Genomic DNA, 17605 nt, shown 5'->3' with positions numbered 1-17605 from the left:
TAAGAGATTCCCCGTTCTTAACGCCCAGTTAACTTAAACGATTTTTCTTTAAAACAAAATATTAAGTAACCGAGGCATTAAGAGGTTCCCCCTCCTTAACGTCCAGTTAACTTAAACGGTTTTCAAAACAAAATATTAAGTAACCGAGACATTAAGAGATTCCCCATTCTTAACGCCCAGTTAACTTAAACGATTTTTCTTTAAAACAAAATATTAAGTAACCGAGACATTAAGAGATTCCCCATTCTTAACGCCCAGTTAACTTAAACGATTTTTCTTAAAACAAAATATTAAGTAACCGAGACATTAAGAGATTCCCCATTCTTAACGCCCAGTTAACTTAAACGATTTTTCTTAAAACAAAATATTAAGTAACCGAGACATTAAGAGATTCCCCATTCTTAACGCCCAGTTAACTTAAACGATTTTTCTTTAAAACAAAATATTAAGTAACCGAGACATTAAGAGATTCCCTATTCTTAACGCCCAGTTAACTTAAACGATTTTCAAAAACAAATATTAAGTAACCGAGACATTAAGAGATTCCCCATTCTTAACGCCCAGTTAACTTAAACGATTTTTCTTAAAACAAAATATTAAGTAACCGAGACATTAAGAGATTCCCCATTCTTAACGCCCAGTTAACTTAAACGATTTTCAAAACCAAATATTAAGTAACCGAGACATTAAGAGATTCCCCATTCTTAACGCCCAGTTAACTTAAACGATTTTCAAAACAAAATATTAAGTAACCGAGACATTAAGAGATTCCCCATTCTTAATACTCATTTAACTTAATGGTTTTCAAATTCCACACAACACAAACTCAAACAAATTCTCACATCAAAACACATCAATTCATTTATTCACAAGATCCAACCATACACATATCAAATTTCATCAATATCAATTAAGAGCATGTCAAAAACAACGAACACAAATCGACACAATCCACTACTCAAAACACACAAGTTTCATTTACTCAAAATCTTACATACGTGAGGTAAATTCATTTTTCCCAAAATAATACTCCGATCCTAACAAAATTCGTTTCCACACAACCACATATAAGGCCCTAGATGCAAACTAAAAGTTTGGAAGGAGCCCTTACCTTCGCGTTAACTCTAACGTGCGTTTCTGGTACCGCGAGCAAATCCGGTAAAAATCTCCGCTCGCAACGTCGCCTCCAAATTGGTCCCCTAGCACCGTAGCGTGGTAGTGAGCAACTTTCCCTTCTAACTCTTCGCGAAATGAAGCTTGGATCTAGAAGAAACGGAGGGGTTTGTGTTTGAATCTCAAATACCGTTTTTCTTCGTTTTCGGATCAAAGAGGAAGAGTGGAGTTGCGAAACCTTTGTTCTAACACTCACCCAACCTTGGGTTACTAGTTTTGAAGAAAAGGAACGAAAAAGAAAGCAAAACCAAGAAGGAGAAGAAATGGGTTTTCGCAAGGCACGGGAGGAAGAAGATGGAAAATTGGAATTTTCTTTCCTTCCTTTTTCCTTTCTTTGTTTTTCTTTCCTTTCTATTTCCTTCTTTCCTTTATATAACTTTTTCTTTTCCTTTTCCTTCCTTCTAATTTCCTTTCTTTCTATTCTCTCCAAGCAAACATATATATATATATATATATATTAAACATAATTTAACAAATATCTCAAAATATCTAGATATTTGTTAAATTACCATTTCACCGTAACGCATTAAATTCTCCGTAAAGGATTTACCGCACTTAATTTAAATTTATTTATCGACGAGTAATTCTAAATGGTGTCAAAATAACTTTTTGATCCTATAAACTCCAAAATATTATTAACTTTGGCTAAAAAGCCTCCGAGTCAAAATCCAAAATATATAAAATACATAAAGTGTACTTTAAAATTATGGGTCTTACACAATCAATAAAGGTAATGACTCAAAGTTTAAAAGTTTGACCCGATCAAATATGTGTATATTTTTTTTTTAATATAGTATATATAAATAAAAATAATAATTTAATCTTTATATCACTCTTAAGTCAACATACAAATATAATGTATTTTTAGTGAGAGTTAATTTGTAATTCTATTTTTCTACCAAGAAAATATAATCTAGTACTAAACATAGAATAAGTAAAAGTATATTTAATTTTTAAGATTAACATATGTGCTCAACTAAAACAAAAAAAAAACAAAAAAACACTGATAAAAAACGTATGCTTATGGTCAAACTTTTTTTCTTGATAAAAAAAAATATTGCTAACCACTTATAAGGCCATAGTACTCATTGTTAAAAAATACCCAACCTTAGTGAATGATTTTAGAATTTATTCCCTTTTTCCACTTTCGACGTATCCACATCGACTAAATTCAGTAAACTGGTGTAAACATAGGCTATAAAAGTATATGTATAAGCGCAGAACTCCACTAGCTTCTTTGAGTTTTTTAAGTTTCAATTTTATTAAATAGTCCAATACCGTGAATTGTGTCAACTGCGGGCTGTGATTGGTTTTGCCCGGTTCTTCGTCTTTTTTATTTAGTTTGTATGCAGAGCGGTTTTGCTCATCAGTTTCACTAGATGCAGTTCAGGGAAAAAATAAATTAAAACCCTTTCTGTTAAATCGGCTGGGTTTTAATTACCTTCGTAATTATCACAATATAACAAGAAACAAATTACCTTCGTAAAAATTGTACAAATTACCTTCGTAAAAATATATGGATCATTATAACAAATTACCCAATAATTATCACAATTTAATTACCTTCGTAAAAATTGTACATTTCATCACTCAATATAACAAGAAACAAAATATATGGATCATATTGATAGGTCTCTTACAATTGAGTATTAAATTCTTTGTATCACAATGTATCATGTATCTAAACTAAATCATAAAATCTTAATCTATACAAGATGCGGTATAGCCTCAAACCAAGAAACAAATTCAGCTTCCATCGTAGAAGTAGCGATCAAGGTTTGTTTTGTGTGTTTCCATGAAATAGTTCAATTGACTAACAAAATCGGATGTTGATTTTCTTGATCCAACACAACCAACAAAGTCTTAATCAGAGTAACCAATGACCTCCTAATTTTCAATTTGCCTATACATTACCATGTAATCTTTGGTTCCTTGAAGGTACATAATCACTTTCTTTGTTGCTTTCGAGTGTTTCATACGTGGATTACTTTGATATCTGTCTAACATCCCAATTGCAATTGATATGTACGATTTGGTGCATACTTGAGCTTATATTGGACTTCCAAGAGAAAAAGAATATTGAATATTCAACATTTGTTCTCTTTCAAAATGATTCTTTGGGCATAGGTTCAAATGAAACTTATCACCCTTCATTCATAAGGTACTACAATTGTTTAACAATCTTTCCTTTGAAATCTCTCTAAGACTTTATTGATATAAACTTCTTGTGGAAAACCCATAATTTCTTGAACTCTATCTTTTTGTATCTTAATGCTAATGACATAAGATTCGTCACCCCTACCCAAAACTCTTAGAGAAAATTATTCACCTTATATAGCGAATATTTATCATTGGTAGTAAGTAAAATGTTATCCACATACAAAATAAGGTAACAAATTTTACTCCCACTAACTTTCTAGTATATACATTGCCTCATAGTATTCTCTACTAATCAAAAAGAAAAGAATACATTATGAAATTTCAATTACCATTTACAAGAAGTTTGTTTGAGTCCATATATGGATTTCTTCAGTCTGACTAGGTTAAATAACCCAGACGACATTAGAAAATGGTATTATTTTAGTTAGGCTAAATTACATATGTGGTCTCTTAACTTAATTTCAGGTAACGTTTTAGTCATTTATCTTTTTTTTCTTCCCGATTTAGTCATTTATTCCTAACAATATCAAATAAAGTATGAAAATATGAGTTTATTTGAAGATTTGCGTTACGAATTTGATGAAATTTGTATTATATTGAAGAATATAGTTAATTTTATGAGTTTTTTTAAATTTTTTTTTGAATTTTTGTATAAAAAAGGATAACATTATTGAAATTTTAAAACATAAAATATCAAATTGTCACTTAAAATTAAAATAAAGGACCAAGTCGGGGAAAAAAAAGATAAAGGACTAAAACGTTACCTGAAATTAAGTTAAGAGACCATAGATGTAATTTAGCCTTTTATTTATTATAACAATAGAAATCATATTGTAAGAAAAACACTAGAAATCGACATTTAAACTCATAATCATGAAGAAATAAAATATATTTTCTTTATAATTTTAAGATTTAAATATGTTTTTAGTTCTTGCAAATATGTTTTATTTTGATTTTAGTCTCTGTAATTTTTTTTGGTTTGATTTATTCCTTTGCAAATTTTTACAAATTTAAAAGAATTATTTATAAATCTTTTTTAATAAAAAAAAAATAGTAACACAGGAAAGACATATTGATCTCCTCTCTAATTTAGTCTTTAAAATATAAAAATTTGTAATCATTCTCTAAATTATGACATCCAATTATTTTCAATCGTTTGAGAGGTGTGAAAGTTCATATTGGAACTTTCTCTACCTAGAATCAATTTCAAATCCATCCTCGCGAATAAAGTCAAATTTTTTATAAAAAAAAAAACAACAAAAATTAACGTGGAATTTCTGAGGGTGCTCCATAAACAAAATATATGTAATGAATTATATTTTTCTCAGCTATATTTTTTAATGTGAAAAATCATTTATCTTCCACAATTTTGCTTAGCCATTAATTTTTTCTACTCCAATGAAATAAAATTTTTTATATTTGAAAAAAAAGTAAAAGTTTGAGAACAGTACTATATTCTTTTATTATCATTAAAAAAAATTCATAAAATGAAGTATTATACAAAAATTATTTTAATTTAAATATTTATATTTGAAAATGTTACTTGCACAATATAGAGAATACTTGTTAATGTTTATAAACTTTCAAATTGAAAGAGGTAAATTGTTGTAACGAATTGCTAAATTTCTATTCATACTCAAATTTTTGTATTTTATGCAGGTAAAATAAAGTGGGTATGGATATCTGCAATAATAGCAGCAACTTTACTTGTGACTTTCCTATCCATTTTAATTTTAGCCATAACGAAAAAAAAATACAGGCTTAAAGGTACTAGAATTTTAAAAATGATGTAGTACATAAAATACTAATCACAATCACTTGATTTTCTAATTTATGTTTCTTTTTTATCTAAACAGAGAAGGAAAGAAAAAGAATGGTAACAGAGATGCAAAATTTGGAAGTTACTAATGAATCATATGCTCTTAAAGATCTTGAAGATGATTTAAAGGAACATAATATAAAAGTATTCAACTACACATCAGTTTTAGCGGCAACTATGAGCTATACACCTGAAAACAAGTTAGGAGAAGGTGGCTATGGACCTGTTTATAAGGTGACTTGTTGAAGCCATCAAAATTACGTATTAATTAATGATGAGTTTGTTTTAATGAAAGTATTTACAATTATCACAATAATTTTGAAATTACACAACATTGCTAATGTAGTAATATTGTGATGATTGCAAAAATACTCCCTCCCATCTCATATATAAGAAAAAAAAAACTACTTCACACCTATTACAAATATTAGTTGATCTCAATTTATTTGTTAAAGTAGCCAAAACAATATTTGTATTCTCTAAATCCGCCTTCATGGAAACTTGTACCATGAAAAATAAAAGAGTTATTGATAAAATAAAATCTTGAAACAGTAGGAATAATACATTAAATGTTGTAGAGTAAATTACTTATATTTGAGATTAGATGGAGTATTTAAAATCTTGTTGTTATAGTCCACATTTTGAAATATTATTATTGAAGACTAATGATTTTCTTTTACCAAAAGGGATTCCTCTCATCAGGGCAAGAAGTTGCTATCAAAAGACTTTCAAAAACTTCTAGACAAGGAATTGAGGAATTCAAAAATGAACTAAAATTGATAAGTGAACTTCAGCACAAGAATCTTGTACAACTACTTGGCTGTTGCATTCATAAAGACGAGAGGATTCTAATTTATGAATATATGTCAAACAAGAGCTTGGATTTCTATCTATTTGGTGAGACATATGTTAGCAATTTATTAAATTAAAAATGCATGTTTTTTACAATTTTATGCTGCAATTGGATCACATATAAAGAAATTTAGTTTTGCCAACTAACTTTTTCGGTAATTGTCTTGGATCATTGATAAAATTACTTGCATTTTCCTGTAACTAAGAAATATAAAATGATTTATTAAACTCATTAGCCATTGAAAATAAGAAGTCATTTTGTTTTGGTACTTTTGTTGTGTAGTATATATTTTAATACAAACTATTATGTTTCTATTGAAAAGATTATACAAGAAGGAAGCTCTTAGATTGGAAAAAGCGCTTCCACATAATAGAAGGAATTTCTCAAGGATTACTCTATCTTCATAAGTATTCAAGACTCAAAATTATTCACAGGGACTTAAAGGCTAGCAACATACTTCTTGACGAAAACATGAATCCAAAAATTTCTGATTTTGGAATGGCTAGAATGTTCACAGAATATGAATCAATTGTAAATACTAACAGAGTTGTTGGGACGTAGTAAGTTTTATAAACTATCTCACTTTCAATATTGTTGTTGATGAATATATAAGTTATATTTACAATTAAATATAATTTAGAGCTACGCAAAATAAGAAAAAAATTATTTTCATACCTATAATGTTTTTACTCATTTTCCACATTAACAAACACAATGTTTTTTTTAGTTCTCATTCATCTCTAGTTAAGGACTACAAACACATATCTCATATATTAATCGAAATTAAAAATGACCATAATTTTATATATGGGATTAAATATTTTAGTACTTATTTTTTACGCAGTGGATACATGTCACCAGAATATGCTATGGAAAGAATTTGCTCTACAAAGTCAGATGTATATAGTTTTGGAGTGTTGTTACTTGAAATTATTTGTGGAAGAAGAAACAATAGCTTATATGATGCTGACCGCCCACTAAATCTTATAGGATATGTATGTAAAATTCGTCTTGTTGGGTTCTACTACCAAATATAATTCCTTTATGTCTACTTTTGTTAAATTACTTTCAGGCATGGGAACTATGGAATGATGGTGAGTGTCTAAAGTTAATGGATCCGTCATTAAGTGACACATTTATTTCTGATGAAGTGCAAAGGTGCATCCATGTTGGTCTCTTATGTGTTGAACAATATGCAAATGATCGACCTCCCATGTCTGATGTTGTATCTATGTTAACAAATAAAAGTACATATTTTACTTTACCAAGAAGACCAGCATTCTATGTTGGAAGAGAAATTCTAGAGAGCTCAACAACTTCAAAAGTTCCTAACAGCTATTCTATAAATGAAACTTTTACATCCTCTGAAGGAGCATAAGAGTAGTGACTAATATTGTTTGTATCACACGTTTAATATATATATATATATGATCATATGCTCATACACATATATTGCATTTTTGTAATCTATATACAATCAAATGCTTATTTAAAACATATTTTGTTGTTTGAAAATCAAATAATGTACAATAAGATTTAACAATTAACTTAGGCTAAATTACATTTGTGGTTCCTTCACTGAATTTCATATAACGTTTTAGTTTTTTATCTTTTTTTTTTCCCGAGTTGGTCCTTTATTTTAATTTTAAGTGACAATTTGATATTTTATGTTTTAAAATTTCAACAATGTTATCTTTTTTTATACAAAAATTCAAAAAAATCATCAAAATTTTCAATCAAAACCCGTAAAATAAATAATCATCTTCAATATAATGCAAATTTTATCAAATCTATAACTCAAATATTCAAATACACTCATATTTTCATCTCCAACATCAAATAAATAATGAAAATATGAGTTCATTTCAAGATTTAAGTTATGAATTTGATTAAATTTGTATTTTATTGAAGATGATAATGAATTTTATGGGTTTTGTTTGAAAAATTTGATGATTTTTTTTGAATTTTTGTAAAAAAAAAGGACAACATTGTTGACATTTTAAAACATAAAATATCAAATTGTCACTTATAATTAAAATAAATGGCCAACTCGAGAAAAAATATATCAAGGACTAAAATATTACCTGAAATTAAGTTAAGGGATTGCGGATGTAGTTTAGCTATTAACTTATTATAGATTAAATAAATAAAATGTAAATTTCAAAAAATAAAATTTTGTAAATATTTTGTTGTATATAGTGTCAAATATGATCGTAGTATGGATGCAATAATATTTAGGGTCCCTTAGAGTTATTTTTACATAAATACGTATAATATGAACTTCTCAAAAATTAGTTTAAGTGTGGACCTTTGCTATGTTTAGGAGAGAAAAAAAATTATGATAATAAAAAATAAAGACCAAATATAATACTCTATATGTCCCAACATGTAAACAAAAATTGGTCACATAAAATCTACTTTGTTCAAAATTAAGACAAAAATAATCCACTTTTTTGACTCATAGTATGCTTGTATTTTGGAATGGAGTAGTATGTTATTAAAATTTATTAAAAATAATGGGGTCTAGATTTGGAAGAGGGTCATTTTGATCCCTTAAATATTTTTAGTTTTATTTTTCTCCCTTAAGTTATAAAGTCATATACTTTGATTCCTTTAAGTAATATTTATTTCATTTTAGTCCTTTAAAATAGAAACATTAAACCTATTAGTCTTTTATATTACAAACCTTAAATACTTTAGTCCTTTAAGTTACAAACATTAGACATTTTAGTCTTGTGTATATCTGTCTAACATTTATAACTTAAGAGATCAAAGTTTCTAAAGTATATAACTTAAAAGAATAAATTTATGATAGTTCTAACTTAAGAAACTAAAATTAAATAAAAAAAAATTTAAGTAACTAAAATGTTTAAAGTTTGTAACTCAAGACATCAAAATGAAAAAAAAAAAAAAAAAAAAGTCTTGTTCTTTGGTAACAAAAGAGGGAAAGCCCAAGAAAAAAGAAAAAAGCTAAATTATACAAACATTCCTCGGTATGCAACCTTCGCAATTGTAAAGAACTCTACGAAATATTGTGATTGGCTATTCAATTAGCACTCGTATTGCCTTCACGCCAAGTTTGGCTAATCTGAACTTGCCATTCCAATTTCCAAAGGTCACAAATGCGTCAAACCAATGTTGGGACAATTCCATTGTTCTTTATTTTTCATGTAACCATGTCCACAAAAATCTTTGAATCGCTCTCCACCAGAAGGTGGGAGGCCCACTTTCTTTTTCCCATGTCCATACCCCATATCTCAACGCGAAAAGTATCACACCATCCAAATTTCTATTAATACCCCTTGATCATTCTACGATCTGTATCTCAAGGTAAACCACTACAACCTGCTACGCTCTCTATTGGTCAATGTGCTCCTTCACAATTAAGGTTAAGCTATCATTCTTGGGGTTTCTCCCAACTAATAAACACAGTGTTGCTTTGGTGGATACCTCAATGATGGAGATTACTATTGGTAATGTTTTTTGCCATCTTGACATTCACAAAGATAGGATTCTCTAGTCTTTAGAAGTTCAGTTGAGAGATAAACTTGTTTTTCCATTTCCACAAGTTCTAGCATGCCACCATGAAAATAAAAGTCCAATTGCCCATTTGAGCTCCTTGACATTTGATGGTGATGTTTTTGACGATCCACTCCTTACAATTTAAAGAGAAGAAATTAGTAAACAAACTAGTTTGGCCAATATCAGGATTTTGGAAAATATTAATTGATCCAAAAGATCGATATAAAACAGCGTTCAATGTCCCTTTTGGCCAATATGAGTGAACGGTAATGCCCTTTGGCTTAAAAAATGCTCTTTCAGAATTTCAAAGAATTATGAATAAAATTTTTAATCCATTTTCAAAATTTTGCATTGTCTATATTGATGACGTTTTAATTTTTTTAGAAACCATTGAACAACATTTCAAACACCTTAGAACATTCTTAATGATCACTAAGAAAAATGGAATGGTTGTTTCAAAATCTAAAGTTTCTTTTTTCCAAACAAAAACACCGTTTTTTAGGATATTATATCTCTTAGGGTACTATTACCCCTATTTAAGTTTCGCGGATAAATTTCCTGACAAAATTCTTGACAAAACACAATTACAAAGATTTTTAGGAAGTTTGAGCTTTGTACTAGATTTTTGTCCTAACATTAATAGGATACCAAAACTTATCCATGATAGGTTATAGAAAAAACTTGTCGCATGGGCATAAGAGCATACAAAAATAGTTCAAATAATAAAAAGAAAAACAGGTTAAAGAAATACCTTGCTTGCATCTAGCTGACCCATCAGCCCAAAAAATTGTTGAAACAGATGCATCATATATAGGATATGGGGGTATTCTTAAACAAAAAACAAATAACAAAGAATGCATTGTACAGTTTACATATGCACACTGGAATGATTGCCAAAAGAATTACTCTACAACCAAAAAATAAATTCTTTTAATTGTCATGTGCATTGGTGGAAATTCTATGGCTCCATTCCAGATATTTTGAATCCGGAAGTCCAAGATAGCTTCCAATTATACAAAACTCATTACAAACCAATAGACAGAGAACACATTTTCCCCCCTCTGATGCTATTCTCTACCAAATTCTTTTTACCATAGGTATTAGCTTGGTATTTTGAAGTTGACCAAAAAGAGGCCCAAACAATCCTTGTTAGAAGATTCAAAATCAGATGGTGGACAAAATTCTCTATTCCACCAAGTATAAAAAAACAAGTCGTGTCGACATGGCTCCAAAGGCAACGAATGAAGAAACCAGACCCAATGGAAACTCAATTCTTGGCCAAAAAAATCATTTGCCCAAATGCAATTCGTAGCAGCAAAATCCGAAAAGGAATACTTTGACATCATGGCCCAACTTCGGAAGACTTGGTTTCAGACTTGGAAAATGACAACGAAGACGATTGTTTTGGCATCTTGTTATCCATCAAATAAGATGAATGCAATGGCCCAACACTTTTGGCCCATATCAAAAATGTAATTTTAAAATCTTCTAAAAAAGGAATAGTCCGCGTTAAAATGGGCCTAGCCCATATTTGTTTAAGGACTTAAAAAAACATAAAAGAGAAAACGTCAAAAGACGATAAATGACAAAAGAAAGAAACCGACAAAAGGAAAAGCAAAAGCGACAACAAATTGTCTGCCACTTGTTCCCCACTATCACCGAAAGTAAAAAAGTGAAAGGAATCTCATCATTTCCTCCACTACGCAATTAAACAGAATACGAAATATTTTGCTATAAAAGGAGGATTCACTTTATCTTGAAATTAGAGTTGGATAGAGCAAGAAATAATCAGTTAGAAATCTTGAGTATCTCCAATATTTCAAAAACTTGTAATATTTTATTTTCAGTATTCCAAAACCATTATAAGTATTAATCATGTATTAATCTTATTCATGTTTTAATATCTTGCATTGTTATCTTATTTATTCATATTAAGTCTCGTGTTTAAGCCAATGTACAGGCGTTTTAGGGTAGTGAATCATTTGAAAGTTTCTTCAAACGAAAAAGAATTTTTTTCAAATATAGATAACTTATTTTGTAGAACTTCTTCTTTTTTCGCTTCTTCTACCCATAACTTCTCAGGACAAAAGGAACCTATCAATAGTGAAGAAATTACTATTGAAGACTTTCAAAAATCAATTAACAATTGGCAAATCCCAAAAATTAAAAAAGGTCAGGTCTACAAATCTAGTCTTTTCAAAAACCTACTAACAACTGATTACATAATCAAAATAGAAGAAAGAGATGTTCCTATTTCTATCCCCTTTGAAACAATAGATCTTCTTTCTCCAAAAACACCGTAATAGGAACTATAATTTCATACATATAAGTCTTGTCCAAGTTGGTGTCAAACCTTTAACTAGGGAAGGATTAAACACTTCAATCGTATGTGTCTTACGAGATGCAAGGTTCTTGAACTTTCAAGATTCAATAATAAGTACAATTGAATCTAGTTTATGTCAATGACCAATTTGGTTTGAATGTTATCCAAATTTTTCATTATCTTTAAAAGACCCAAACATCTTAAAATCTCTTATGTTACAAATCAAAACTCATAATTACAAAATGTTAACATGATCTATTCCTGTAGCAATTATTTAAAGAGTTCATTACATAGCAATGTTTTCAGCCTTTATGGCAACAAAAAGTATTGAAAATAAAAAAGGTGAAACCCTATTTTTACAAACTGATTTAACAAAGGCAAACACTGTTATTCCAAAAATCATCCTTTGGAAAGATATAGATCTTCCTGAAGAATGGATTCTTGAAGTAGCTGTTAGACCACAGTCTCTTGAACAGTCAAAACCAAACAACAATTTGAAGGAAGTCATCCAATACAATGACGGTAGGGTAAAACTAAGTTTTTCAAGAACTTCCAGTGCCAGGTATTCTGGTGCTGGTTCCTCCAGACCCCCTTCAATCATACAATTACCTCATAAATTAGAAAACTTTACAAAACCACGTTTTTTCGTGTTCTAGCATACCAAGTGCTTTTTTTCAAAACGTTGAGTACTCCACAAATGTACCTCATCAAATCTATACATCACTTCAAAATACTCATGAGGAACAACAAAAAATTTCTCCACCAACATCGCCATCTTTTTCTGCAATAACTGAAAATGTTATTAATGAATTAAATGTCATAGAAAAAGAATTCTAAGTTGATAAAACTATTCTCCATAATGATTTCTATGCTTCCAAAAATACAGAAAAAAGAACATGGTTTTTCAAAAAAAAATTTATGAGTTCATTTTACAAAATAAAACCCATATTTTATTTTTCAATTGGTTTGAAATTTATGCGACACAAAACCAAATTTCTTATCCGTTCAAACAAAGCAAAACTTCAGTAAATCCCATAACAACTAGAAATAAAACTATAGAATGAGAAATGTTAAATGGTAGGAAAATACAATCTGAACACCCACCATTTAGACAAATTAAGATAACACACTTAGAACAAACTGTCGAAGCTGCACCTTACAAAATCCTAAGTGATAGTTCAGAAAAAGATATTAGACATATCCTTCAACAAAATAATTTTACAAATGCCTATCTCATAACAATTGCAGAACAATTAACTAAAATAGAGGAATACCAACAGATTACCGTTGTTTCCCCTACTGAGACAACATAATCAAAATTAAAAAACCCAATTTTTAAACCATTCCAAATCTCAAAAATAAGCCAAAAACTGTTCAGAGAAGGAAAATCAGAATTTACCCAAGCCTTACATGACCAACTCAGTAGGATAGAACATTGTTCTACCTCTACACCTTTGGTAGCTAATGATACCTTCGAAAAACAGTTACAACTTTAGACCAAGTTTCTGAAACTGAACAAAAACCGCAAAATTTGTGCAAGAGCCAATGGCAGAAGGGTCAACCTTTAACTATGGTTACAACACCAGACCTAGGTATTGAGAACAGACCTAATGTCCTTTCTCAATCTTAATTCAATGCCAGTATTGTCTATGAACGAAACATAGATGGTATGTCTGAATAGATGGTATGTCAGAATTTCAATATTACAAAAATACTTTCCTAACTAAATGAAGATTATTCAAACAAAATTGAAAACTTAGAAGAAATCCCATAAGATTTCTTGGTTGTTTTGAGAACAATAACAACAAAAAAATATTTAATCAAAATCAATTTAGTTTTTTCTGAAGATTTTAAATTTGAAACAATTGCACTTTTTGATACGGGAGCAGACTTAAATTTCTTGAAAAGTAGCATTTAATCAAACAGATTTATGCAAAAATCAAATGAAAAACTTGTTGCTGCTAAAAACTCCAACATGATTATAAAAAATAAAACTGAAGCTTCCATTAAAAACTGAAGCTTCCATTAAAAACTGAAGCTCAATCAAAACTCCTTTTGTTTTATTAGAAAATATAACTCATAGTGTCATTTTAGGGACTCCTTTCATTAACATGATAACTCCCTACTCAGTCAATTATGATAGTATTTCCTGCAAAACAAAAGAAGATAAAATTGTTTTTTCTTTTATTGAAAAACCCAAAACAAAGAATTTAAATCTTTTGAAAGCTTGTTTTGTTTACAAAACTGAATTAAATTGTTCAATTCAAGGAAAAGAAAAACGTCTATGTTTTCTAAAACAAGATGTTTCTTTTCTCAAAACTAAACAACAACTACAAAATAGTTTCATAAAACAAAAAATTTTAAAATTCCAAAAACAAATTGAAAATGAAATTTGTTCAATATAAATCGATTAAAAATCATACGATTTAATTAGTGACTCGCTAATTTGAACAATACTTCGATAAATCACCAACCATGTGTAGGAGTTTTAGAACACTTACTGTCCACTTCCCGTATAAACTTTTTACCGTCCACTTTTCACAAAATCAGAACAGAACCAAGTATTATTACATTATAATATATTTTATTATTGAAAAAGTGTGATCTGATATTGCAACATTTTATATTGGATAAAAAAGAAGATATTTTGATGTTGGAACACATCAACTCTAGTCTGATGTCTTCCAATTATATATTTTTTTATTAAGAGATGTCTTCCAATTAATTACTTTGTCATGAAATTTCCTATCCTAAGATGCGCAGTGTCTTAGCAAATTTTCTAACCAAAGATCTGTAGTGTCTTGTAGGTTACTTTAAGTTTTGAAATGACCCTCCTACAAACTTAGTATGTTTTTTTCTAACTAATTTAATTCATTGCATGTTTCATTTTTAAAAGATTAATGTTCAATTTTTTAACAGATAGACAATTCATCTCTTATGTAAAAGTGTAAAACTCTCTCTCACATGGGAATTATATTTCACTAAACAATGTACATCAATAATGATTTGCTTTCAAATAGAGAAAAAATTTGTATTGATGATCATATACTATTCATTAGGGATGTGAATACTACAACTACTACTTTTAGTGTTCATGTTAATACACAAAGTGATAGTTTGGGGGTAGATGATACAATAAACTGCTCAATCAGATTATATTCAAAGCAACAAAATTATTATCTAGGTTTTGGGTTTATAGATAACGAAGAGGAGGGCAACAATTATTTGATTTTAGATTCTACATATGGTGGAGGAATAGTGTAGAAGACATATATATTAGAGAATATTTTAGCGGTATTTCATTAAATTACTCTAGTCTGCTCACAATAGATTCTCGAGATGGAGGAAAACCAACAATCATTTACGCTTCGCCTCATTCAATTAATAACACTGTTGCAACCTTGTTAGACATAGGTAATTTTGAGATCCAACAATTTAACCCCAATGGTTCTAAGAGCGATCATGTGTTTTGATAGAGTTTTGATTATCTAACACACGCTTTAGTGCCTACCACGAAATTAGGTGTTAACCATAAAACTGGACATAATTGGTCATTAGTTTCATGGTTGACTCCTTCACTCTCAACTCCTGATACATTTAGTCTTGAATGAGATTCAAAAGAAGATGAATTGAATATCAAGAAACATGACACTATATTGGAAAAGTGGAAAACTAAGAAGGAATGGATTATTTTTGAATATTCCATAGAATGTCCAATGTGTGTATCAATACATCATTGTCTCTAACGATGAAGAAAATTCCTTCACTTTTGTAATCAAAGATTAGAATTATGACAAGTTTTTAGGATAGATATTTTTACCGAATGAGGAACTAAAGAATAATAAAAGAGACATTGGAAATGGTGATATGTGTTATGGTTATAATAGTGATAAATGGTGTCAAAAATGTGAGGATATAAAAATTTGTAGAGTACTTGGTGACGTGTTTCAGAAAAAGATTGGCAGTCCTCCTTGTCTAAATATAATAGATGAAAAAATGTTAGTTATGGATACAATGATTGCAGGGTTATTTGTTGGAGAAACTATTCTTGCACTGGATTTCAAGAATTTTATACTAATGAAACTTGATGTAAATTCTTTTTTAGAAATTTGAGACACAATATTAATTTTGAAGATGATGTTCACTTTTACATTTTGGATCGTGCAAAGATTATCCCCATGATAAGTTTACTTTTATTTGTACCACAACATGGATCTTGCTATATCTCTGGTCCATAATTGTTGGAAATGATGATGCCTTTAATGAAAAATTCATTGGAAATAATGATGGCATTTATGAGAGCTAGTGTTGTTGTGAATTGAAAAAATTGAGAAGTCCCACATTGGAGGGATACCACACACTAGTAGGGTATATAAGGTGGAGGTAATGAACTTGGGATGGGCCCCAAGGGGCACCCCAATTTTGTGAAGGAGGGAGAACGCAAGCAAATTGACCACCACACAAGCGCTCGCGCCGCCGCCGCCGTGCGGCCGGCCGGCCGTGCCTGGCCCGACCCGGTTAATCATTTTTTAATCAACTGATTGCTTGGGTTCTATCTCTAATTGAAACGTTAATTACGCAACTGCCCTCCACCTAGTCATATCTGATCCAGTCTTCCTCCCTGAATTCGTGCGTCTGTTTTGCCCGGTCAAAACCCTAATATTTGGTCTCACGTTTCCTTGTTGTCCGGTCAAAAGTCAGAGTCAATTTTCCTAAGTTTGGGGCACACGAGTTGGGGTCTTGGAGCGCACGTTTCTGAGAGCTCTACTCGGAGCGCACGTTATGGTGATCCATGGATCTCTCAGATCCAGTTGCGATTTTCCTCTATAAATAGAGGGTTCTCCCCAGTTGGAAAATCACACCAAAAGCACTCCGCATCTGAGGCTTTTCTCTCTTCTCCCCCTTCTTACTGCTTCATCTCTTTCTTCCTTTTCGAGTGGTCATGGTGCCATATTACGAGTGTCAGTCGTAAGACTGCCATATTACGAGTGTCAGTCGAAAGACTGCCATATTGAGGGTGTAATTCTAGAATGGTTTTCTACAGTGTAGTAAAACTCCGATACAAAGTATCTGGGCTGTTTTATCCTAGAGACTTCGTGGTTGATAGTCTTCCTTGCAAAATTTTGGGCAGTGCCTCAAAACGTCTTAAAGAGAGCGACCTAGTCCATGACTCAACCCAGTAATACTCTCGGTGGCATAAATTGTTTTCAAAGGTTTTCGAATTTCAAAAACAACAATTTTAAGACGTTTTTGAACTGCCATGTCTGCCGACGAAATTACTGGGTCAGGTTCTTCTGCTTCTGACCACAACAAACCGTTTCGGTTTGAGGGAAGTCACTTCAAGCGATGGCAACAAAATATGCTGTTTTTTCTAACCACGAAAAAGCTTGTCAACGTTTTGAAGGATGACATTCATGTTGTACCAGAAGAAGGTGAACAATCTGAAAAGGATAAAATAGCTGCTGAATTAACCCAATGGGAACATAATGATTACTTATGTAAGAATTATATTCTTAATGGACTTGCTGATGATTTGTATGATTACTACAGTTCCGACAGCAATACTGCTAAACAGGTTTGGGATGCTTTAAAGAAGAAATATGATACTGAGGAAGCTGGAGTCAAGAAGTGCGCTGTTAGCTGCTACCTCAAATATCAGATGACAGATGACAGATCAGTGGAAGCTCAGTCTCATGAAATCCAGAAAATAGCTCACGAGATCATCTCTGAAGGTATGTCCCTAGATGAACAATTT

At 30.5% G+C, this 17605-nt stretch overlaps 1 protein-coding gene and 1 pseudogene across 1 annotated transcript in view; both read left to right on the top strand.

The window, feature by feature from the left end:
* Positions 1-7453, top strand: part of LOC101509361 (G-type lectin S-receptor-like serine/threonine-protein kinase CES101) — a 10735-nt gene extending 3282 nt beyond the window's left edge. The window contains 6 exon segments of the mRNA XM_027336529.2: positions 4993-5100; positions 5190-5386; positions 5839-6049; positions 6328-6565; positions 6850-7000; positions 7078-7453. Coding sequence (XP_027192330.1) covers positions 4993-5100; positions 5190-5386; positions 5839-6049; positions 6328-6565; positions 6850-7000; positions 7078-7383 — 1211 coding nt within the window. The 3' untranslated portion in view covers positions 7384-7453.
* A 4693-nt stretch (positions 7454-12146) lies between these two features.
* On the top strand, positions 12147-15938 carry LOC101509039 (G-type lectin S-receptor-like serine/threonine-protein kinase B120; annotated as a pseudogene).
* The last annotated feature ends 1667 nt before the right edge of the window (positions 15939-17605 follow it).

Source organism: Cicer arietinum, chromosome 7, assembly GCF_000331145.2.
Source record: "Cicer arietinum cultivar CDC Frontier isolate Library 1 chromosome 7, Cicar.CDCFrontier_v2.0, whole genome shotgun sequence".
NCBI lineage: Eukaryota > Viridiplantae > Streptophyta > Magnoliopsida > Fabales > Fabaceae > Cicer > Cicer arietinum.
Note: the sequence above shows the minus strand (reverse complement) of the source record. Positions and strands in the feature narration are given on the sequence as shown.